The sequence below is a fragment of the Lepisma saccharinum genome, chromosome 16 (genome assembly GCF_977018435.1).
Source record: "Lepisma saccharinum chromosome 16, izLepSacc3.1, whole genome shotgun sequence".
NCBI lineage: Eukaryota > Metazoa > Arthropoda > Insecta > Zygentoma > Lepismatidae > Lepisma > Lepisma saccharinum.
The window spans coordinates 41,443,632-41,469,509 of record NC_139244.1 but is presented as its reverse complement, the minus strand read 5'-3'; the positions used below and the strand labels follow the sequence as shown (position 1 = coordinate 41,469,509).

Here is a 25,878-nt window from a genome sequence, read left to right as displayed (position 1 = left end):
TTTTGAGATTCTAGTCCTCAGGCATATGGTGGGGCGTTATGGCCTACGCTTGAGTGACCGTATAATTTCCTCTATTAAGAATTACCGCACCCCCTCCACCACAAAACAAGTTAAAAGATTTTTAGGTTTATGTTCATATGTCCGTAGATACGTCCCATCTTTTTTAGAGAAGGCCGAACCTCTCCAGTTCCTCTTGGGCAAAGGCAAAAAAATTGTATGGGGGAGGACCAAGAAACAGCACAGCTTTTACAAACTGAAAACACGCTTTAATAACTGCCCCAGTTTTGCTACCCTTTGACCCTTCAAAAGAAATACGCGTTTACTGTGACGCAAGTCTGAAAGCTCTTGGTGCTATTTTCACACAGCCAAATGCAAATAATGATTTCCTTCCTGTAGCATATGCAAGTAGAACACTCAAAAAAGGTGAAGAAAAATTGTCCATTATGGAACTAGAACTATCAGTGGTTCTGTATGCCTTCAAAACCTTTAGGTTCTATTTAATTGGGAAACACTTCGAACTTTACACAGACAATAAAGCAGTCAGCTATTTGCGTACCACCCGTAATTTGAGTTTGAAGCTCTCGCGGTGGAGAACAGAGCTTGATTCACACGATTTCACGGTCGTTCATTGTAGATCTACACAAAATATTTCCGGCGCTATTAGCAGGGAGTCAACCAAACCCCCCCCCCGGACAACGAGAGCCTCGTATATTTCTTCTCCAGGATGAATCGATAGATGTGGGAAAACACCAGCGTGACGACTCATTTTTTCCAGAGATCATAAAAGTTTTGGAAGTGGCAGATGACGCCCAACCCCCCTTCGAACAACAGACTTTTTATTATGTGCTGGAAAATGGTCTTTTATACAGGAACCATAAGATGGATGGGGGAAGTAAGAAATTACTTTGTATACCTAAGTCCTTACGACATACTGTAGTAGAACAATTACATTCTCACCCATTTGGTGGTGGTCATTTAGGGTTTACTAAAACATATTACAATGCGATCAATCGCATATATTTTCTCTATATGAAATGCTTAATACAGGACAAATGTCGCCAGTGCCTATCTTGTCAAACAAACAAGCACCCTATGGGATTGCCACAAGGCGAGCTCCAGACCTTTCCGAGCTGTCGCCCTTTTGAATGCCTAGCTATAGATTTCGCGGGTCCTTTCCCTCCCAGTGGCCCAATAAATGTAAATACATTTTATCCTGCATGGATATGCTATATGCTTGCTGCTCCTGTTCTCGATACCACTGCCCAAATAGCTGCCGACTTTCTCTACGAGCATATAATATTAAGATTTGGTTGCCCAAAAATTTTAAACTCTGATAGGGGTGGTTCATTTAATTCCTCTGTATTTAAATAACTTAGTGCTAAACTCGGTATTCAGTTAAAATTTATTACTGCGTATCATCACAACACCTTAGGCTTAGAAGAGAGAGGTCTCGGGATCATCCAGAGTATAATTAAAGCATTTTGTAACCCCAAAACATGATGACTGGATTACCTATCTACAGCCAGCAGTGTTTATGTATAATGTTACATGCAGGGATTCGATGAAATTTAGTCCGTTTTACCTCATGCATGGATTCAAAGGCCGTCTGCCATGGGAAAGTATCCCTGCGAAAATAGCGCAAACACAGACAAACTTGAAAGGCTATACAAGGCACGAGACGCGGCTCAAGTAAATTTACGTAAACGATTTGAGTCCCGAAAGAAGTATTATGACAGGCTTCATCAAGCAACAAGTTACGCTCCTGGTGAATTGGTTTCAATATATAACCCCACTCAGAAGGTAAATACGGCTAAGTGCTTTTCAGGTGTTTATTCTGGGCCCACGGTAATAGTAAGAAAGGAAAATAACAATTCCTATTTAGTGGAATACGAAAATAAACGGGGCCAGATTGTGTCCAATTTAGTCACGGTACAAAGGTTAAAATGCTATCACTGCCCTTCGGGGGGTGAGGAAAGAACGAATATTTTATCTCTTCAAGAGGAAGATTTCGAACCAGTGACCACCCATAAATAGCCCAAAGCACATGTCATAATTGTTTGCTTTCTGTGTGGATCCTATTTTTTTTCTTTTTATTTTATTTTTCGTTCCATCTCCCTAAAGTATCAATAGGTTAATTTGTTTTCTCGCCAAACGTATAAAACAAGATGTACGCACCATTGTTGTTTTCTCTCGTAGATGTAAAACTATTTTGTTAGGCAATTGCATGTGTATATGAAAACTACCGGTAGTTGTGTGAAAAGACCTGTTATTATAGTTAATAACGTAAGAAATGTTAGAGTCGCCATGACATTTAGTCTTAAATGAAGAATGAAGTCTGCGTAAGCCGACTAAAATGAAGCAGAGAACCAAGTTCTCATTTAGAACATGTAATTTGTGCTAGTAATAAGCAAGGTGTGAAGTTTCATGCATTTGACGAGATATTTTATTTTTTATATATTTTCAGTTAAAATTATTCCCGGCTGGCAGTTTGACTATTATCTACTTGACCCCTCCTTGAAAAGTTTCTATTTGCATTGCACTAATTTAGTTGTTTCTAAAACTAACTTAAAGCACCGAGAAATTTTAATTTTAATTTATTCTGTGTAAAAATATGTGATTTATCAATTTTATTGATTTGACATTTAGTGGCCGAAAAGTAGTTCATTTTTTTCAATAATTGCTACCTAATTAAACAAGATGCAGTTATTCCGATATTTATTAATTTTAATTGCTTTTATCTCTTACGTAAATTCCCTATCCTTCAAGGAAGTGGTCGTAAGATCTTTCCAATACCCGTACATCATTTGTTCAGTAATAATGTTAACACTAGTTTTTATTTGTATTTTAATTATTGCCTTTATTTGTTGTCAGCGAAGATGTAAAAAGTTTTGGAAAATAATTGCCCAAGGGAGATGGAACAAGTAAATATGCATTCAAGTGTACAATTTTTAAATATCTCCCAGTCAGATAGTGACTCTTGGCACAGTGGTCCCAACCAACCCATTATATGTCGAAATCTTGAGTCAGTTTTTACTTTTCAAGACCCATTTTATGATGAAGCAGGTACTCCAAACGAAATTTTGCCACTTGAAATTCCCCCCCATCCGTTTAGATACATTTAATGTCGCATGTCAAACTTCTAAAGTTAGATGCTAAAACCTCATCCCGCTCTGTTCAAACTAACCCTGCTAAAGTAAAGAAAGTTAAAGGAGTTACGGTGAAAACACAAAATGTATATGCGTCTCGAACCGAGGACCCCCAATACCATTCTGAACCAATTGTCCCTTTCATTCAAAACATGTTTTATGACGACCTATATCAAGCTGCTTTTCCATGCACTCCCCTAGCAGTTATGCAACCAAGTTCGTAGCAGCTTGGGGCGCAGATCACATACCCCTTTTATTTTTTTTTTTTTATTTCTCTCCTCTTTATATCTCGCGGAAATCCAGGTACATCAAGAAACAAAAGTTCATGAAAGGTACTCTCTTCCTCTTCCTATTTACTCCTTGGCACCGCCTCCCTCGTTAACAGTCTTAATTTTCTATCGTCTTGTTCCTCGCAGAGGAAGAACACATTCCTGCTATTGGTCATCACTCACGGGAGCTCCGCCCATCGTGAACGGCCGCCATATACCTTTTCCCCCTGCCCCTCTTTCCCTCCGCTTCAGATGAAGCTTCCAGCAGAATTGAAAGATGTTTTTTAGCTAGACTCCTCGAGTTAAAATTTTATGCTGAATTGCATTACCCTTGCAGTTCTCATCATCGAGGCCACTTCGGTACTCAGTTTATACTTCAGCTTCGCGCTAGCGGAAGAAGTATATCCTATTTCAGTCTCCGAGAGAGAATTTGATGACACCGTTCCTTTTATCAAGTGTCGGGATGGATTTATCTTGCACAGGCAAGGAATTTGCTGCAGATGAACTTTAAACTCAGGTGGCTTCGACACTGAATTTCTAGCCTCAAACGGAGGTGCTAATAAAAGCCTCTTCAAGGGTGCCTATTTATGCATTTTTTTTCTCGTTCCTTCAGAATTTTCAAAAGTTTCATGAATGAAATTAATTACTTCTTACAGATTAATTCCATGTTAATTTTCGTAAAGTAGGTAATAGCGAATAATTGTGACTATATTTTAATCTCCCACACGTCATAGAATCTAGTTGAAAGCATATCATACGAAAGGAAGGTTTCCCAGGTTATTTGTAGGGGTGAGGAAATCATCGCATAACATAAACCTGGCTAATTGTGACTGCCCATACCAAATCCTATACCTTTTCTCCCGGCCCGGCATCATTATGTTTTGTTTAAGGTTCCATTTATATATTTTGAATTCCCAAGGCGACCATAAAGAGTAGTATTTTTTTGTTTACCCTGTTGGGCTAAAAACTCAAAAGACTGGATCTAGATGCCTACAGCTGTCATGGGTCAAGTGTAATCTCTTACGCGGCAAGCATTTATGCTAAGTGAAAAGAAAATACACGGCGTGCAATAGCATGACGTACAGTAGCTTTTTCCTCTTTTCTGTTTAACGCAATGCCTTATATTTTTTCCTTTTGTTCTCAGATCCGTAAATTTACTTCAAAGATAGCCAAGAAATGTTTTCTAAATAATTAACCCAGATTAGTTTCACCTTTGAATTTACATTTTACCTAAGAGAGACAAATGCACCCCCACCCCTATTTTGCCAACGGTTTTAAGACCGGCCAAGGCAACCTCCTAGGGTCACACCCGGGATGTTTATGGTTTGCTTTGAGCAATTTTAATTTGATTTTCTTTTTGTTATAATTTTTTATCATTTTGTTTTCCTTTTTTTCATTTTTCTCCACCTATTTAGCACAATTTGTTTACATCACCAACATTTTTTTTTCTCTCCCTTCCAGATACCAAGCATGGCTGACACCGTGCAATCCTTCCCACCTTCCAATATACAGTTGCAAATGAAAATGAGGATATTTTTGTAAGTGGGTTGGGTTTATTTTACGAACAACAAGGCCTTATGGTTCACAGTTCCAATTACATATATACAACTGCCAATATTCATATTGATATTACATTCGGACCGGTAACCACTCAGGCTGTGTTAAGTGGTCAGCTATTCAAAATGATACCCATGGTCGTATTCAAACATACTTGCGTGAAATTTCACTTTACCTCCCTTGTTTTAAAACCAGCGATAGCCATGGGATATGGAAAAATGTGTCTGGGAGCAACCAAGGGAAAAGATTGATTTTCTTTAATTTAATGAATTTATTTTCGGTGGGCCTTTCAATTTATAACTCCTTTTCAATTCATCACCTTAGCTCCTCTGTTCAAGCTCTAAAAAATACAGAATTACAGGAAATTAAAAAAAAGACTAAATTCAGGCTTAATCTTCAAACATTCTCTTATTGCTCTTAAAGCGGATTTAGTTTCGAAATTTTGTGAAATCTATACGGAGGAAAGGCACCTAATGGCACTTCTACACGCTTCAGAATTATTTACCCGTATTGATTTTATGGTCACCGATCTATCAACGAATAAACTATCTTATCATATGATTTCTCCCGATTGGCTCCGTGTTTTTCTGAGTCTTCATTCTGACTTTAAGGACACCCTATACCTGACGGATATTGGTCTCTTTTATGCCCTGACCAATGTATAACTTGTCAATTATAATTTATCCACTCATTCTTTTCATATTTTGTTCAAAACTCCAAATTTACCTCTTAACGCTATTTCTCCCATTTTTCGGACTATCAATGTTGGCACTTTTGTTGACAATAAATGGTTCCGGGTTAAGGTTCCCCAATTATCGTATAAAATGGAACATAATGGTCTAACTCAAATCATAGAAATTCTTGATAGTCATTTCAAATTTAATTTCTTTATTTACTTTTTATTCATACGGAGCTCTCAATTCACAATAATATCAAATGCTTAACAAATATTCTATTTCATAATTCCACTATTTCCTGATCCACAGAAATAAAATCCAACATCGGGGGCCACCTCTTGAAAGTTCGAACTCGAACAGGAGTGATAGTTTCCGGCACAGGAAAATTCCTCCAATCACAAACTTTAAATGGCAATTTAAATACACACAGTACAATAACAGTGTCTGAAGGAACATCTTTTTTCTGTACAGTCAACTCTCGATTCAACGACCTTTCACAGTTCCCGGGAAAAGGGTCGTTATTTCGAAGGGGTCGTTATTGGAATTTGCACCAATTTTCAGCTTAAAGAGAGCTCAAACGGACACAAAGATGCCTAGGAGATGGTAACACCATTTATCCTGGTAGTTATACAACCTGTTATGCACAGGATGCGTGTTGTGAGAAGGAAAATAGAACATGAAAAAGTTTTCACAAAAGAGAATTTAAAATAATGTTACTTTGTTTCAATTGTACACAGTCGTTGCTTTTCCAGGAAATTCTTACAATTCTAGTTAATGAGAAACCCGTTTCCACTGAGACCTATGGAAAGGAAAACAATCTCTCGCTTATTGCAAGTGAAACTCGAAGAATCTTGACACCAGTCAGACTGGTGCCAGCAAAAGTCGGGAGATAATCGGGCAGAATGAATGTTGGATTTTATTCCGGTTTACTGGAGCATTGTCTGTTACAAGATTAACTGGTAAGATTAGATCTCTCGGGAGAAACAACACAACCTCTCTAGGTACCAGACAAAAAAAATAAAGGCAGGGCTGTAATTTTCATTCTGGTTCGGCTGTGTAAAATACATCGTAAAAAAAAGTCACTTTTCTTTGCTTCAACCAACTTCATTCACCCTCCTTCCCCATTCAAGGGAGCAGTCCAAACTCCTTCCTTGACTTGCATTGTAATCCAGCGTGAAAAAGGAAATGCGCAACTTGCGATCTATTTTCACCCAAAGCGTATTGTAGGACAGGTCATTAAACAACGTGGCAGTTGATAATCATTCGGGTTTGGAATTGAATTTCACTTTAAACTGTATATTTAGTCCCGATTAGCCCATCAGCATAAAATGAACTGAAAACAAGCTTTATGAAACTGCGCATTTTCACATATCAAAATGGTAGATCGTTATTTACTCTCACGTTAATGGACAGTTTAATGTTGGATTTAGGAGTATTCTCGATGTCAAACACCCACCCCTCCAAACGTTTTAACCTTGAATAATGTCTTTTTAATCAGTCTCAGCGACCATTCCTACATTGAACACACTTTTTTTTTTCCTCCACATGAATGGTTCTGAAGAAAGGTAAATTAAATTTACAGTTGTGCTTATCAGAAGGCGCAGAACATGAAGTTATTTTAACTCTTGTTTTGCTTTCTGGAGATCGAATTTCGTTATCGTCAAATCAAAACAGCTTTGCGAGATTCAAAAAACTTTTTTCTTCCGCTGGATGAGTCATCGCTGTTATCTGCAAGCAAGAGCTTAGCAGACGCGACGCTAGACAAAACACTGGCGCCAGCTGCATCGTAAAAACAAAGAGACCGGCGGCTGGAAGTTCGAGCAACAGGTGGCGGAAGAGAAAAGTCCCAGCATTTTAAAGATAACGCAACTGTGGAAGACGGAACTTTTAACAGCAGTGTAAAGAAGAAAGAAATGACCCTTGCTTTACGTTTTACCACGCAACAGACAATAATACGGGCAATATTTCCTATGCAGACAACAGCATTAAAAAAAATATATAATAAATAAATAAATTTAAAAAAACAACTGAATTCTGCAATTATCAACATTGCCGTGCACACCAGTGGCGGAGAATGAGCTGGGGAAAGGGGGTGGTCCCTTTTTGTTTTACTTGTTCTATGGTTTTTGTTCGTTTTCAAGAATATATCCAGAACTGGTTGCCCCATTTTAGACGTCAAAGGAAAGGAAGAGGGATGGGTCCTTTTCCACCCTCGCCTGTAATCAGCCCGCATCAGCAAGAAAATCGTGGCTGAAACAATCTGCATCGCACCCCCCCCCCCCCCCCTACGTTTCCTGACAGGAAAAGAGGGAGAAGTCAGTAAGCCAACGGAACACTTTTTTTAGCAGATATTACGACATCGACACAATTAGGAAAACATATGAAGTGGGAAACGGGAGTTATGATGCACGTAAGATCGAAGTAAACTTTTGTGGAAACCTGGATGTCAACGCATTAAGCGGGTTGACGATCTTTAGTTCACCTATGTGGTTTTGATTATCTCTAACAGTTTCGCTTTTTTATGAAGTGTTACAGGGAACAAATAACACATTTTGAATGAAAGCGGTTACCGGAAGTTGTCGGCTACAAGGCCGAGAGTTGCTCACTCACGGGAACCTGCTGAACTGGACAGATGGGCCAGACTTCCAGGCGCCACACATCTGTATTTTCGAACATTCCTGCGATCTTATCTCTCAAGGTGGTGTATTTATCGATGAAAGAGCTTGACCTGCCATACACATTGGCAAAGACTGCAAGTCCAGCAGTCATTTCGGGCTGCTCCCACCCTCCCCCGCGAGTTTTCAGCAGCTCTTAGGACAAGGAAACAAAAGGTCGATTTAAAATAACATCCAAGCACATTCGATCTTCTCTTCTCGCGTATCCAAGAGAAAGCGTGGCAAAACAAGCCTGGCGCGTTTGGTAGCGGCCGTCGGGTGCGGGGTAACATTGGTGCGCTTGAGGGAGGGGAGGGCAGAGGTCAAGTGCTATTGGATATCACTCAAGCATGGTGTGGTGGTGTTTATTTTTAGTTCAGACCCAATTGTGAGCGGTAGAGCGCTCGTGAAGGAAATAAGTGGGGAAAAAAACAACGCATTTTTCGGCCGATTTCCTTCAATTTTTCAACTTTTTTTTTTCAAATTTTTCTATCTTTTTCTAAATTTTTCACGGTTCCCGGGAAAAGGGTCGTTACCTCGAGAGGGTCGTTATACCCGGGGTCGTAGAATCGAGAGTTGACTGTAATTATAAGAATTTTGATCAATTGATTTTTGATGATGAAATTATCCATATTCGTAGGGCTTTAGATACAGAAATAGCTATCCGTGCAATGTCTCCCCTTTTTAATACCTCTGTGAATTTTTCAAATGTAATTCTTCCTGATTGGTCTGACCTTTGTCTGGCCATGGAAAAATCGAATCAGTAGATCGCGAACGGACCAAAATTTCATGAAATATTTTTGTCCCATTTTCCCGTTACTGTTATCATATTACTAATTTGGAACTTCGTTTGAACCGTTTATTTACGCTATACGTAAGGAGTATGCAGGTGCAAACCAACCTTGACTAGTGAGAGTTAAAAATGCGTCACTATGTTGCTGCCTTGATTTATTCATACATTTTATTATGTATACTTCGTCAATAATGATCCTAACTTCATTGGAGCCATGTCATCTACTATTTACTATATCTTAAGGATCCAGAACTTACTTTTTTTGGCTTGGTCCGCTTTAACAGTAGTGACGTTACCAAATTTTGGGTTAATTTTTTTTTTCCGTCAGTTCCTTATTTTTACATGTTCTGACATGATGATAATGGATATCGTCGTGTTACTGTTCTGATACCACGGGTTATATTTTATACCATCTATATATTACTTTCTATATATTTATCAATAATTAATCCTAGATATTTTCGTTTATTTTATTGTCCCTTCTTTATTGTATATTGATCATATGCCAACAAACGGCATTTAGTTCCATGCCATCACTTTAGTTTTATTTTGCACATTATACTATATTTTTGGGAGAAGCCAGGGGCTATATAATTTAGTCAATATATGTTTATTCATTTTCAAGAAGTCATATTTTCATTTTCATAGTGTTCCAGGGTTCATGCGTCAAAGTACATTTTCTGCCTTTTATTTTATTTTGCCTTCATTCCAATTTTGTTTTATAATTTATATCACTTATTGGGCAGTTTAGTTTATTTTACTTTACTCATGATTTTCACTTGCCTATAAAATGACGATTACTTTACACATAATTTAATATATTTTAAATATTCACTGACTGAGAGCAATGTAGTCCTTCCAATGTCCTACCTGTTTCCTACTCTGTTCGGAAATTCTACAAGTTCCAAGAATTTCAAAAGTAGTCCAGCGACTCTTTATGAGGACGGAAGAAAAACGCCTCATTCCTGATAGCTTTAGAGCTCCACTGCCTCTTTTGGATTCCAGCAGTGTATGTCACCGGTGTGAGTGCTGAAATTGCCGGGGATTTTTCCCTCAAGACGCCCCTGCTGCTGTTATGCATTTTCAAGACGGCAATCAGAATGACCTATCCCCTTTTGGTCTTCTCCACCCCTGTTCCTATTATCTACCAACAATTGGGACCAGCGAAGCAGCAATGAAAATCCTACCCCATGTGACATCCCAGGATCGGAACATAGTCAAAAACATCAGAAGAAATTTCATCTTACAGAGCAAAACCCCCTTAAGAAGAAACATGAGCATCTTTCCTGTACTTCCTCCCTCTTTTGCTCTGTCCTCCTAGGCAGCATATCTTTGCGACATGTTGGAACTTTCTGGGTGCAGTCAAAGACCCCAATGTGTTGAGACCCCACCCCTGTGGATATGCAACCTGCCAGGCCACCTATGAACAGTTTTACCCTATCAGTGGCCATGTTTAGTGTTCCCCTTCTTGGAGTGGCTGAGGCATCGCAACCCCTGGTCACCTTGCATACTGTGTGCAACGGCACCGTACAGCTCAGTTCTCGTATGCAACCAGCAACATTTTCTCTCTCTCCAGTGTCCGCATAAGATGTGTGCTGGAAATATGGAATGGCATGTGCTTTGAACTTTCGGGGGCCTGTCATAACCCCCCAGCGATCGCCATCGGACAACGCATATTTTGGGGCTTGCAAACGCTACTTGGAGAGGCTCTCCATGGACTACCCTGTGTTCGCCCACCCCACTGCCAACGTGTTTTCATGTGCTGAACTGTATTCATGACCTTTCCACACCACGATTCGAACCCGGTCCCCCAGTTCAATTGTGATCGGTCAAGGACCGTGCATCTCCCGGAACAGTGTATCGTTCCCCAGGACTCCGGGGTTCGCATGTGTCTGGATTTCCCTTCCTTCCGACTTCACATGTTGTGCAGCGAGGAATCTTGTTTCCCGATATCCTAAATATAGTGTGCTACGAACGTCAATGACAAGTGAAAATTTATTCTTCAACTATCTTCTTATCTTCGTGTGGTTGTGGGTAGCCAATACTGAGTGTGTTGTTTATTTTATTGGCTTCAGTGCATCCATTTCAATGCCAAGCAGTCCAAGAGGAGATTGGTGTTTACCATGGTCTTATTCTCTCGCCTCTTGAACTGTCATCCTGACAAGGCGGAAGACCACGAGCATTCGGCCTCAAGGTTTCTCACGGCTTACGTTCGGCGCTTAGTTAGCACTTGTTCAGATGCCATTACTTATCTCTCCGAGTTGTTATGCGAAACGCAGAATCCATTCGCATGTTTCGAGTTACGATACAATGTGTTGAACTTTCCGCTGACTCTGCAGACCTGCGAACAACACTTGCTATCGCATGTTGACCAAACGTCAGCATTGTTGATTACACAAGACTCTTCCAGCGTGTGGCTAATGAAAACAAAATACTTTTTTTCTGCAGTCAAGCTTTGAGCTTCAATTTTGTTCAATTTAATTTTTAGGTGAAGGGTTTCCGACATTATTATTTTATGTTATGTAACCTTTTTTTTCTCCTCATGTAATAAAATACCTTTTAAATTTTGGTGAATGGCAGATGGTTCAATTTAAAATTTTAATGATTACATTTTCAATTTGGGAAATTGTTTTGCAAGAGGGAGATCGTAGCATATCCGCTCGGTTTAAGAAATATTGACCCTGGCAGACCTTGCCAGCTCCTGCTCAGAAATGTGCAGGATAAGCCTTTTACAGGAAATGGTAAGAACACTGGCCTTTGGCTAGAGTTGACGGGAGGCCAAGCAAAGGCTTAAATAGGTGCGCATGAGAGCGACATGAGGGCTTTTTACTTGGAATCATCGGAGAAGCAGGAGCTATTGGTCTGTTTTCAAATCCTATCAGGGTAAGCTATCCTACAACCTTATCTGCCATTCGCATTGCTCAGTTCAGTATAAAGCCTAATCATGAGTCTATATTAATGTTAAGTTAGATATTTGTACCTGTCCCGTTCAGGGCTGTCTCTACCATCAATAGTACTAATCGGGAGGGGCAAGTTACATCCCTATTTAAGATCCCCGCGTTCATGATGGAACGCTACGAAATACCTAACAGCACATCTCACTTTCACTGCAGAGTAGCTTGTATTTGTCATCATTTACCAGATGACAATAAACAAAATATAAAATTCCTACAAAGATATAAGTACTCTCAGCTAATTGATTCACTCTTCTGCACTAACTGCTATTAATAACCCATGGCGCAACAGACCGTGATTGCCAAGGCCTACCTACTGACTGCCGGCCTCACTCCCACCTGCCGAGGTGGGAGGTCATCCAACCTCCACCCACAACCTGGACTTCACTGTCCCCGTCTGTACCAACCCTTTCAACGACTGCTTCCAGGTAGTGATCATCCATCTCTTACCCCAATCTGCCAACACCTCAGTTCGCAAAGGATGGGAGAGGGCCTATATATCAACCATGAGTGCAGCTTCACCGCCTGGCCTAAACAAGGCCACCCAGTAACTTTCCCACCGCATCCCAACCCCCACCCAACCTTCCTCCTGCCCCCACCCAACCTTCCTCCTGCCCCCACCTAATCCCACCACTTACAGTTTTGACGAGCCTAGTGACAGAACAGTGTTTTTCCGTACTTCGATCCAGACCTGGCAACTCTGCAGGTCTCTAACTTCCAGTTCCACCTTTTCTTCTTCTCCTGACTGCATCCTGTGTGTGCAAAAATTTGACTTTTCTACCACATGGTGAGTGTTTTCTTTTTCCTTCTGTGCTTTAAATATAGTGTTTGGTGTCTGTACGGCATACCCATCAATATATTTTGTGAATGTACCCCACATTTTTTATTATCTGCATTTTTTTGCAGTATTTCCCATGGCCCACCCTGTATATGTATTGGTAGTATTAGCATGAAAGAGTTCTGTGGAACTAGAACAAAATGTTGCCAAGAATCAAGATATTTGTTTTTTCTGCAGTATTTTATTATATAAGACTGCTGCTATTGTATATTGAACTTGGTGTGAGTATACTATTCCAAGCACAGTTGTTAGAGGTAAAAAAAAATTGACTTGAATCCACTACCATTGATCAGTTCCAAGGAAGAACAGCATATATGGTAGAATTTGTTCCTAATAGAACAGCCAGGAAGTAAATTATTAACCCTTATACACCAAGGCTCATTGTCAGGTATTTGCACTAATGCCGAACGTGTTTTCAGCGGGAAATTTGAAATTCTGCATGCTTCTAAAAGAAATGTTATATTTCCGGGACTAAGAACGTTAGAGGTACAAATGAAACCTCGTTTTGTTCAGTATACTTTGGGCTATAATCCTGATGGAAAGAAAAAATTCCGTAACCAGTTAGAAGAAGAAAAAAAAGGGGAAAGTAACTATTTTTTTACACAAAATTTGAAATTCAGCTAACCCCCATGCAGGCTACGCCAGGATGTGAATCTACAAAAGGTACCTGTATAATACCTGGTATGTTTGCCATTGATGTGGAAAAAATTACGCTCTTATTGCTAATACTTTTGGAGAAAGAAAAATTAATGCACTAATGTCAAGCCTGTTTTCAGCGGGAAATTTGAAATTCTGCATGCTTCTAAATGATTTTTTTTTTATTTCATATATTTTATTTTATATTTACTAATTGTTTGTAACATCGTTCCTTGGCATACTCAGAAATAAAAAAAATAACAAACAAGTGTACTGGGCTACCATGCATGCAGAGGACAAATACCGTGATGATTAATTATGGCGAGGAATCAACCGTTACATTTGTACTTGCAAAAGGGATTTTGCTTAAGAGTAACCTTCTTTCACTTGTTACCAAAAAGTACACACTATTTATCGCAATATCACACATTTACGTACCTTGTCAAATCCATTTGTGCGCACCTTTAAAAACACAAGCGCAGGCTTCAATATTCACGATAAATCCAGTAATATAATGATCTTGTGGTTTCGTCGTATTTTCACTTGTTTAGTTCCAAGTTGATAAAGACGTATTTCGACATGGCGACTGATACGCTTTGAAAATTCTTACACGTGCATAACAAAATCCATTTCTATCCAGCACGTAAATAGCCATCCGTTGATTTAGTTACTTCGTTATTACTGTGTAAAGTACGTAGCAAATAATTATAACAATATATATAGTATTACTTCAAAAACAGTATAAGTTTTATGCAATTTAAAATTTAGAAAGTTCGCCGTAAAACACCATGATGAATACACTCGATTCACTGAATTAAACACGTTAAGATCAAAGATAAAAAGTTATACGATGTTCTAAAAGATGAAAAATCAGTGTATTTCTTATACAGAATATATAAAAGGAAATAAAAGAGTGTATGTTACGGAGGGCGATGTTGGTGAAGAAATTAATTGCAAATTTTAACAGAATGATAAGTCTAAAAATGATGGCATCACCATCTGTCGGGAGAATTCGGAAACCAAAATCAAAATTAACCTCGAGAGAAATATTGAGGTGGGAATTTTTATCAAAGGGAAAAATTGAATAACGTGTATCGTGATGACGTAAATAGCGTAATTTGTAGCTATGATTGCCATCACGTTACATACCTCTAGACTCATGCAGAAGTCAAGACATGTATTTCAGATCATTGTCCAAGTTACAGAAGTAACATACTACGAGAAAAAGCTGCTTGTGACACCGGTGTCACAAGCCGTCCTTAAGGGAAATACCTACTGTTCCACTCGTGTCACATCCCGTCCTTTAAGCGTTAAAGGGAAAAACCAAGATTTCATTGGAAAAGAGTGAAGAATGTTAGAAGAAGAGGACAGGATTGAAACACAGTGGAGTTGCTGCACAGATATGCTAATCGGAACTGGACCTACAGTTTAAAATGGTATTTGAACTTCTATGTGCCTCCAAGTATCATTAGCAAAATTTTTGATTGTGTACAATGTTCTTACATTGCATTCTAAAAATCTACACTGACCTGACAAAACCACAGAAGAAAAACAAACCATGTGTCTCACACAAACAATTTTATCTCCATTAAAACTGAGTTGCTTTGAGAGAGGCAGAAAACAAGTACAGAAGATATGGTTGATGTGATAAATAGTTCAGGTAAGCCACCTTGGTGACCAAGCACATTGAGCTGTTGACTCACAATTTCACTATTGAAGGTTCCTTGTTCAAACCTGGCTGTTGTTATTGACTACTACATTTTTCTTCATTGAGCACACTGTTCTGGCCAATTCAGATTTGGATACTTACCAACGTGTAACGTCACATTTCAAGATATGATGATAGAGTATAATAATTTTCCCATTATACTTTGTTGTCATGAATTTTGAAAGTTGTAAACTTATTATTTTTTTGGAAATATAAGCAGCAGCTGCTTTCTAAACATCCCAAAAGCTAAAATCACAATTGCGTGAAAATGTCATGATTTTATCCCCAATGCTGGCAGCATTACAAACTTTGATTTGATTTGGTTTATTTTAGTTCGTTTTTCTGCACTTTTGGCTAATCATGAAGATGAGGATGAGTGATGAGATAATGAAATTGATGATGGGACACTCACAAATAACACTCATGTCCAGATCGGGATTCGAACCGGGGACATCCTGCATCGCAGCATGGTGTGCTAACGACTGTGCCACTGAGGTTGGCTGCATTACAAACTGTGAAGATCTCTCACTTACGATTGTCATTGTCAGCAGGATGTGTATTCATGAGGAACAAACATGTTTTTTATGCATCTGAAAACTTAGTGTTATTTTTCTAAGTTCTAACGATATAAACATTTTGGGAATACCTTTACCTTATTTTAAAATTCAACAAGTACATGAATTTGTTTTAATATTTTTTTTGATTAAACATACTATTCTCGTTTAATATTTTCAAAAAAGATCACATCCTTCAATTCATTTACATCAATAAAATTTTTGAAGAATGAAGCTAGAGGAAAGTAGATGTTGTGAAATGTAACCACATAAAAAATATTATATGTATTTATTTAAAAAGAAGTACATATTTTATTTTCGGGCAACTTCATAATACGTCATGCTGTAACTCTTTTGAATGTGAGATTTGCTACACTGCTGCTCTATGTTGTCACATCGTACTTGTGTAATTGAAAATTTTCTAGGTTGGGCTCTTTTTATCACTCATGGCTGCACACGAATAATTCTAATAATCTTGTCTGGAAAGCGTGGAAAAGTACTGGATTTTTTTCAGCTTTAGATACCCTGGTATAAATAAATTAGAATATAATTAAGCCTTGTTTCCATATTTAAAACTAAGTTGCTGACCAAGGCAGTTTATTAAGATAAAAAACACTTAACACTTAAATGTTTCAACCCTGTATCAGGGTCTTCCTCAGATGAAGAACTAAACTAAAAAATCATTTGGTCAGCAACTTAGTGTTTATAAATTAGAAGTATTTTCAGATTGATCACAGGTGTTTATGCTACCAGGCTACCCCATCATTTGTGCGTAATTGTATAGGGTGTCCCACCTAGAGGTATCCAAGAATAGGGAAACGTATTGAGATAACCACTCGCTATACCAGGTTGAGTTAAAAGTTTGTTCGTTTTTTCATGTGGGAAACTGTGAAGCCAGAGAAAAAGTTTGGAAAGCCAAATGAGCACCTTGCGGTGGGCAAATGGTGTTAATGCCACTAGGTACTTACATTCGACAAGGCACAGTGAAATTATGGTAGTCCATCATGGAGGTCAACAAATTGACTATGCATATCTTGTTACGACCTTATTGGAAAAAAGGGGTAAAAGCTGTGAGTGCTGCGAGGGAAATTTGTGTGGTGGAAGGTGAGGCCACAGTGAACATTAGGACAGCCCAGAAATTTTTCAAGCAGTTCTAGTCTGGGGACATGAGTGTGGAAGATGAACCCTGATGTGGCAGACTAGGTGCCATGTATGCAGATGCCCTGTTACAGCATGCAACAGTCGATGCAAGCGTCAGTACACGGCAACTGGCACGACAGGTTGGATTGTTCCAAAGCACCGTGGTTTGCTCTGTGCACCAAATGTGTTTTGTCTCTCGACGGCCTCGACTTGTTTCCCACAAGTTGACACCACAACAGGCTGAACGACGAGTCTTCATCTGTCAACATTTGCTTAAAAATCCACAGGACGACAGGTTTTGGCATCGAATTATCACAGCTGACAAAAAGTGTATCTTTCGACGATATTCTGCTGGTGGTAGCAGTGGTTGCCGAAGGATGTTGTGCATATGGTGGAATATCGATGGTCCAGTGTACTGGGAGCTCGTACCAGATGGTCATGCTGTCAATGGGAACATTTTCATGGTACTCGTATAACTGCAGTGGGTCCATGATGCTATGCTCCAGAAGTACCCAACATTGATGCGTTGGAAGAGAGCCAAGTTGCAGGTTGACAATGCCCCATATCACTGGTCACAAATTGTTACCCTGAAACTGCAGAACTTGGAGGGAATTGAAGTGTTTCCTCATCCCCCATACAGCCCTGATCTCATGCCATCCAATTACAATTTGTTTCGCTCTCTTGCGCATTTCCTGCAAGGATGACAGTTTGACACATTGGATGCTGTGGAAACAGGGGTGCACGAGTTTTTGGCCTCGAAACCAGCCGAATGGTATCGTCGTGGGATTGTGGCTCTCATGGAACGTTGGCAGAAGACCATACAACAGAATGGTCTATACTTTGCCGAATAAGTCTGATGTCTCACCTTTGACTCACCCTGGTACATTCACAATCTAATACATGGTCAACAGAAAATATTTCCCAAGATTTGTTTTGTCATGCTTTCGAGGTCACCAGTAGTCATGCATGCATGAAAATAGCAGAAAAATGGCATTTGAACAGCTATTGCCTCAGGAAAGATGTGGATGCCATGGTGGGAGGTTCTGTGCATGCTCTGCTTAGCAGAGTTGAAGTCAGTGATGGCATGCATGAAGAGAATGGAATGTAGATCCTTCCACATACAAATCCATTCTTCAGTTTGACTAAACTCTAAGAGAGATGGAAAGCTTGGAGAGAGCTCGAGTATCGTTTCGATGTCTGTCTAGTTACAAAAGGTGTTCATATTGAAATTCATTGACCTCCATCAAAACTTGACTATTTACTTTGTGTAATAATAAAAAAAAATAATTAATAAACCTTATAACGGCTGAGATATATGTATTCATTTTTGTATACTTAACCCACATTTATGGGACACCAATACGTTTGACACCAAGGCTAAACTTGTGTCTTTATGATCAGATACTATGACATGGTAATAGAACAGGGTTGCTCTCCAGCATATGGGTACCATGCCAATGAAAGTGTTAAAAGTGGGAATTCTAACCACTGAAATATGAGGCTTCATGATTCAAACCTAGGATCACTTGATTGCAATCCCATAAAGATTATAAGCCCTCTGAAAGATGTCCTACATTCCGGTCTTACAGCTTAAAAAATGCCACACACCATGGTAACATGACATCCAGATTAAAATGAAGAATCCAGGTGTACAGCACCACAACTTCATCTTTTGCACTTTTCAAGGGAAGCTGTTAAGATGTTTCACACCTGATGAAGCCAGAAGAGCAAGATAATTGCATAACAATGTGTGACTTCATTTGTATCAGTGATTTTCTTTCAATCAATCTCCAAGTCAATCTCTTTGTATTTCCAATATCTAATTTTGTAATCGGAGATAGCTAACAAATACCAAATAAAAACAATACTGGAACTTCAAAAATGCGTTGTTGCTGATGTCTCTAAAATTCATATTTTCTTTCTCAAGTTGTCACAGTTCTTAGATAATGTTTAAGATTGAATGTGATTCGCTTTCTGCTTCTCATTTGTTTTTATTTTCCTCCCGCTGGGAACTACTTCGAGAGAACATAACCCTTTGAGAGTGATGTCAATGTTGCCTGTGCATGTCAGCTCGCAGCAGTGAGAGAAATACTTCATTGTATTCAGCCTACTTGGATTTAGGCATGTGCAATTCATAAGTTTGTGTTATGGTCAGTTAACAACATTAAAGGATTTTTTTAAAAAACAATCGTGTTGCTGTGTCTGTAAGATCCAGCACTATGGTAAAACTTCCAACATGGTGCAACCCCAGAACAGTATTGTACAGATATTGATTTCAAGTGTTCACGTTAAAACTGATAAAAGTACAATTAACTATCTCTCACTGTTGCTTCACCTGTGTGCACACACTTTTGCACATGTAACTACCAGCCACTAGAACTGTCCCTTTAAAACAAAAAGGGTGAATTTTTGAAGCATCAATGACCATGACTAAGCAAGTGAAATTGTGTGAATGAATTTAGCCCCTTCCAAATTAACAGAAAATATAAAATATTCCAGGTTTTTGTAATAAAAATATTATAGATAACTGTAGATAAGAGGCAGATTTTCCATTATAAGTAAACATGTGATTGCTGATTTTGAACCCAGTTGTGGACTACAAAGAAATGTGCATCTTCTGCAAGTTCTGTTAGTGTGAACAATTCAGTCTACACAGGTCCAGTTTCTTTCCCATCCATATATACTAGGGATGGACCGATATGATATTTTGGCTGAACCAATATTCTATCTATCTTATATAAATGGCCCTTGAAGAACCTGAATGGTTCATTAACCTCCTTAATAAATGTGTGCTTCCAGTTTAACTCCAATGCAAATTTAGAAATTTACTTTTTTTTTAAAATTAGAGCATGTAGATTATGATGTTTATACCAATAAAAATCATAACAAAATGGCAAAATTTTGCCATGAATTATAAGATATTTTTAGATTTATTGGATCGGTAAAATTATTAACGATTTTACCGATTTGCCGATATGGTTATATTGGCCAATAACAATAGAGTTCTGATTAATCGGTCCCATCCGTAATATATACACAACATGCATCCGGCTCCGGCTTCTGGATGCGCACATGTTCAAGTCTCCTGGGGTAAGCGTAACAACTTTTCTTTTGAGATTTCGGCCTGTGTATGGGACCGGTGGCCGTCCATCATCGTGAGGAAATTGGTGAGCTACGAAGAGTAGCATAACCCAGTCACGGAAACCTACGACGACGACTGGGGGTTCGTCATGCTGACCACACATCACCCTGTAACTGTTTGGATGATCTCACACCTCTGCTGAGGTAGGTGGGAGTGAAGCCGGCAGTCCGTAGGCAGGCCCTGGCCCTCAAGGGCTGTTGCACATGGATTGTTATTATTCAGCATTACATTAACATTACATTCAGCATGATTTCCAAATCAAAAAATGGATGCAACTTCATAAAACACACTATTCTCTTTCAGCTGCAGCCAAGGAAGAGGGACATGGGGTTTGATTTGGAGGATCTGGAATCTGCTGCATTGGACGTTCAGAGAGAGGAAGAGGAATCAAATGACCAGACAGAAGGAAATGACGAACTGTCATGTGTCACAAGTCAGATGTCGCAACTCTCTGTTTCCGAGGCAAAGTGCAAGGAAAATGAGAAACACAATAGTGATTCCAGCGATTCCACAAGTGACAGTGATGATGATACTGATCCAGAAACATCTTTGGACTCGGATGACTTAACTGATTCATCGGAAGAGGAAGGGCAAAGTGACCGTAGTTGAAACAAAAATGCTAATTCTGCTAATGTGCCATGTTAGAAGATACAACTATCTGCTCAGGGTTCCCACTTACAAGACCTGGAAGAACAGAGGAAACCAACTTGTATGCCGGTGAAATATGGACATTTCCAAAAACTTGGAAGAATCATCAGAAATTACGAGGGCTGTTCAACAAAGACTGATTTTTTTTTTTCTCCAACTATTTATTAATGTGTTTCTGATCTTTTTCAAAGTGGTCCCCACCCATTTCAATGCACTTATGGCAACAATTCTGCCAGTCCTCAAACACATGGCGTAAAATACTCTCCTGTAATTGTAGTATGTGATGGAACTTCATGTTGGTAGATCCTTTACAGTCAATGAAAGTAATCACCATTACCTTCCCAGCAGATGGAACAACTTGGAGTTAGAGATGGTGATTTCCATAGAGTTCTGGCTTGTTTGCCCTCTGGGTCATGAACCATCTAAAGGCAGTAGAACAAAGTAGTGCACATTCACCATAGGCTTGCTTAAGCTTTTTGCAAATTTTCACGATGTGTGCTTCAAAAGGAAACAGAATTTTATTTCTGCATACTGCTCGTCTTGCATCACCTCCATTTTTGTGAGGCAAAACCCAAACAACTATCAAATAAAGGAACAGTGCTACCAACTGAAGATACACATGCTGCTGCCAGTTACAGGTATTTTGTACGAAACCCCACTCTTTTCAAATATGGTTGCTACGTCCCCAGCTAGGAGTATGAGAACTCTTCTACACCCAGGGCTTGCTGGTTTTAATTAATAGTCTCAGTTACTATATTTCACACTTTATTAACCGCAATTGACCTAACTAGAAACTAGTTAGCACTCGTGACTCAACACGTTTAAGGACGCTTCCACTAAGAATATTACAATGCACATGCCTTTCAAAGTCGAATCCTTCATTTAAATTCCAACTTCTATTTGCAGCAGATTAGAAAATAGTAGATAATCACAAGATTACTTACCAATAAGTCTTGGATAAACACAAACTTCAACTTACATTAATGTCATCTTCCATATTTTTTGATAACCAAAACAGAAAGAAAAAAAAATCTTTATTTTTTTTCCATTGTTACCAACCCGCTTATTTTTGTGGAGTTGCAAACCTTGCACAGAAAATTATCATACCTAATTGTGTGATGACGCTAGAAATCTTTGACCACACAGGCCCGTGTTATATAATGAACGAATAACATTAGGTCAAACGAACATGTACATAAATTAAGCAATGAAATAATAAAATCTTTTGCTACGACATAATTTGGGGTCGTTACATGGTAGTTATAAAATACAATGGAACTTAAAAGAAAAAAAATCAGTCTCAGTGTTTGTTGAACAACCCTCGTAGAATGATCTTTTTAACTTGAGAGTTATCGTTTTTTACGTTTTTGTGAAGACTATTTTAACATGAAGTTAAACACAATATTGTTAAATACGGAGAAACTAGTACTCACTTTTATCCGCGAAGCTGTTTTTTCTTCTTTTTCGATTAATTTCAGTGGCCACTGCCACCATCCTCGTTGGAACTTGCTGCGCTGTTGCTTGGCGTGCGTCTTTTGTTCGTAGTTCTCTGGTTGCCGTTAGGTGCGCTGTGCGTCTTGGTACGTCGTCTGCTATTTCCGGGCGATAACTGCTGCAGTAGTGGAATCCAAGTATGGTGCGCTTGCCCGCTATCGATGTTTAGTTCGTGCGGGAAGTGCATTATGGCATGCGTTTCCTTGATTTTGGTGTCTATGAGCGTGTGGGCAGTGTGTTTGACTCGAACCTTTTGAATTTTATGGCTATTGTATTTGATATGTCTAGCAAGACCGGTAGTGGGTTGGGCTTTTTTCGCATCTGCTAGGTGCCGGTCTTGCTAGACATATCAAATACAATAGCCATAAAATTCAAAAGGTTCGAGTCAAACACACTGCCCACACGCTCATAGACACCAAAATCAAGGAAACGCATGCCATAATGCACTTCCCGCACGAACTAAACATCGATAGCGGGCAAGCGCACCATACTTGGATTCCACTACTGCAGCAGTTATCGCCCGGAAATAGCAGACGACGTACCAAGACGCACAGCGCACCTAACGGCAACCAGAGAACTACGAACAAAAGACGCACGCCAAGCAACAGCGCAGCAAGTTCCAACGAGGATGGTGGCAGTGGCCACTGAAATTAATCGAAAAAGAAGAAAAAACAGCTTCGCGGATAAAAGTGAGTACTAGTTTCTCCGTATTTATATACTACCGCGTCTCTCTTTTCCCAATCATGAATATTGTTAAAGGTATTCTTTTAATCTCTTTGATAAGAAAATTGTCTAAATTTGTTATAACTAAAAAAAATGTTCAGGCAGTGGTTCACTCAACTAAAGAGTGTACATATGTATTTCTGCACTGAACTAATGGCTAATTATAAGTAATCTAGTACTAGTGATCTAATACTCAGTCAATGATTTCTTAGATGGTCAAAAAATTTTTGATGCAGAAAATTGCAAGTTACAGGGATGACGGAATAATCAGGTGATTATTTTTTTTTTTATTCTGAAGACAATACAGTACAAAATTATGAACAGTTATAACTGTATTTTGCTAGACGTAGAGTGGAAACGTTTATTATTTTACCATATATGGTGTTTGGCTCTTCTCTGTGCTGTTTGTGCCATTGAGTGCAATGTCACTTGAATGCTGTTGCTGATGTACTTGCATTGTTTGCAGAATAAAGTTTATAGTGTCTTGCATGCGAGCCAGAGCAAGAAATTTTGTACATTGGTTTGTCTGCTCTTGTTTGTTTTTGTTGAGGGCTGCCACTTTGAACAAATGCTGATACGAATTCTGGTGCAAAATAGATTGAAAATTTTAAATTTCTTTGTAATTTCCAGGATAATTGGTCTCCATGAAAGTGTTGTGTAGCATTTGGGAATTGTGCGAGATAGGCATAGTATAGAAAAGTACCAGCTAGTATCGGCAATTAAATTTGACCCAGTATTTCCTGGCATTCATGACACAGTTAACCCAGAGTGAAGCCACACACACACTTCGTTATTGATGGATCAATATGGAATTTTAACCAATACGGATAGTGTACAATTAGAAAATTTATTTAAAAAAAACAACCAAACAGGGATGTGATAGTTAATCGGTACTTTTAACGGTATTGGCTGATAGAGGCATATTGTTGGATTGGTAAAATTATCAATAATTAGATTGATCTGACATATTTATAAGTAGCCTGTAATTTGGTGAGTAATTCTGCCATTTTCATTACGGTTTAGAATGAATATAAAATATACCCTGATTTTGTAAAGCAAATGTCTAAACATACTTTTTCTTTGCATCACCTAACTACATACAAAGGCTGTCGCAGAGAAGGTGAGACTAATTCCTGTATAGGAAAACAGGGACCTCCATTGGCTAGCAAATGTACTAGGGTGAAAATTTGGTTCATTAGCTGCCGATTGAGACCAAAATGAGCACAATAGGTCAAAAAGTCGTGACTGCATAGCAGTTAAAAGACAAGCATGTACATGGACCCCTCCAAGAATCATTAAAATGAAACCAAAAAATTACAAACACCAAATTTTTATTCAGAATCAGCTATATCGAGTAGACGTACATCTTTTTCAAAATAGGCACCATTGACAGCTAAGCAAGCGTCCATACGCTCCTGCCACTTTGTGAATGTCTTTGAAAATTCGTCGTCAGGTAGCGAACTGAAGAAAACTTGCGCTGCGGTGATCACTTCTTTGTTCGTCATGAAATGATGACCACTTAAAGCGGCCTTTAAAAGTGGAATTAGCCAAAAGTCGCAGGGTGCAAGGTCTGGGCTGTATGCTGGATGCAGGAAAATCTCTATTTTTCTCTTCGCCGCGTAATCCTGAAAACCCCGTGCGGTATGCGGGGCGTGCGTCTCATTAATCACGGACAGTCTTTGTCCAGGATGCGGAAGCAAAGCGCCTGATTCGCGCCCATCTTCGAACAACTTGTGCCATCGGTACACTGTGGCTCTACTCAGTCTGTCTTGATCGGCATATGCCTGTTGAAACATTGCATATGTTTCTGCAGCACTTTTCCCTAAACCCCAACAAAATTTTATGGCATGTCACTGTTCATCTTGAATACTCATCGCGAAAAGCAATGTTATACACAAAAACCTGGAGAGGTAAATGAAACACGTTCCATGTAAATCAACACAGCTGCTCACTAACGTGGTTTTGCAAGATGTGACAACTTGCTACGGAAACAGAATGAGTCATCCTACATGACGCGACTAGTGCCGAAACCATAGGCAGTGTTGCCAAGCCAGGAAAAAATCTGTCTCACCTTCTCTGCGACAGCCTTTGTACATTAAGTAAACAACTTAATGAACTATTTATGTTCTTTCAGGTCATATCGGTTGACAAATTATTTATCAGTACTTTATCGGTATGGTTAAATTTTCATATTTGTCCATCACTTACAAAAACAAGTTGACAGAATTGTACTCAATTACAAGCCATTTTATAGAAATATTGAAGTGATAAAATTATGTATCAGCAGTTTTACCACACAGGATGCCTATATTAACTGGTAATCTGTCCCCATTTCTAGTTTCTGCTCCTTTTGACGGTAATTAATGAGATTAATTAGTTCACAGAATTCGTTTTGTGTAAAAATGTCACAAAATATGTTCTGGCAGAATTAAGTGGGAACTCTGATACAGAGTGATTAAACACAACTCAAATGAAATGAGCTTATTCATTGTGCTTTTAAAAAATGGTGTATATTTAGTCATTTATCAAATACCAGTACAAGTGGTTAACAATAGCACTTCATAGAATAGTTATGTCTGCCCAGCTGTGTGAGCTACGTAGAGATTCAAAGTTTTTTTCTTTGCTTATCAATGTAAGTTCAAACATTAATTGTTTGAATAATGTTTAAGTAAGAGCCTCGACAAGGTTCTGATAATAATTTCATGCAAAATTATGTCAGTGCCATCGCTGAAATTTCTAGTGTGACACCTCCCTTGCAGCTCTGTCTGCACCTGCTTAAGCTGTGGAACCATTAATTTATGGAGAAGTTAGATACCATGGTTGGCTCTTGCAGGGGTGTGTTTTCCACATGTCACAGCAGGTGGATGGAACAGCCAATCAGATGAGAATATCACCTATTGGTCTGCCCTGCTTGAGTTCCAAGGTGACTATGTTCACTTAAGTTG

The 25,878-nt window shown here is 38.9% G+C and overlaps 1 protein-coding gene across 1 annotated transcript in view; it reads left to right on the top strand.

Moving 5' to 3' along the window:
- LOC146000427 (protein SHQ1 homolog) overlaps window positions 1-22,327 on the top strand; it is a 61,618-nt gene extending 39,291 nt beyond the window's left edge. Inside the window, exon 9 of the mRNA XM_083138042.1 lies at window positions 20,372-22,327. Coding sequence (XP_082994168.1) covers window positions 20,372-20,677 — 306 coding nt within the window. The 3' untranslated portion in view covers window positions 20,678-22,327. The remainder of the gene's footprint in view (window positions 1-20,371) is intronic.
- Window positions 22,328-25,878: the final 3,551 nt, after the last annotated feature.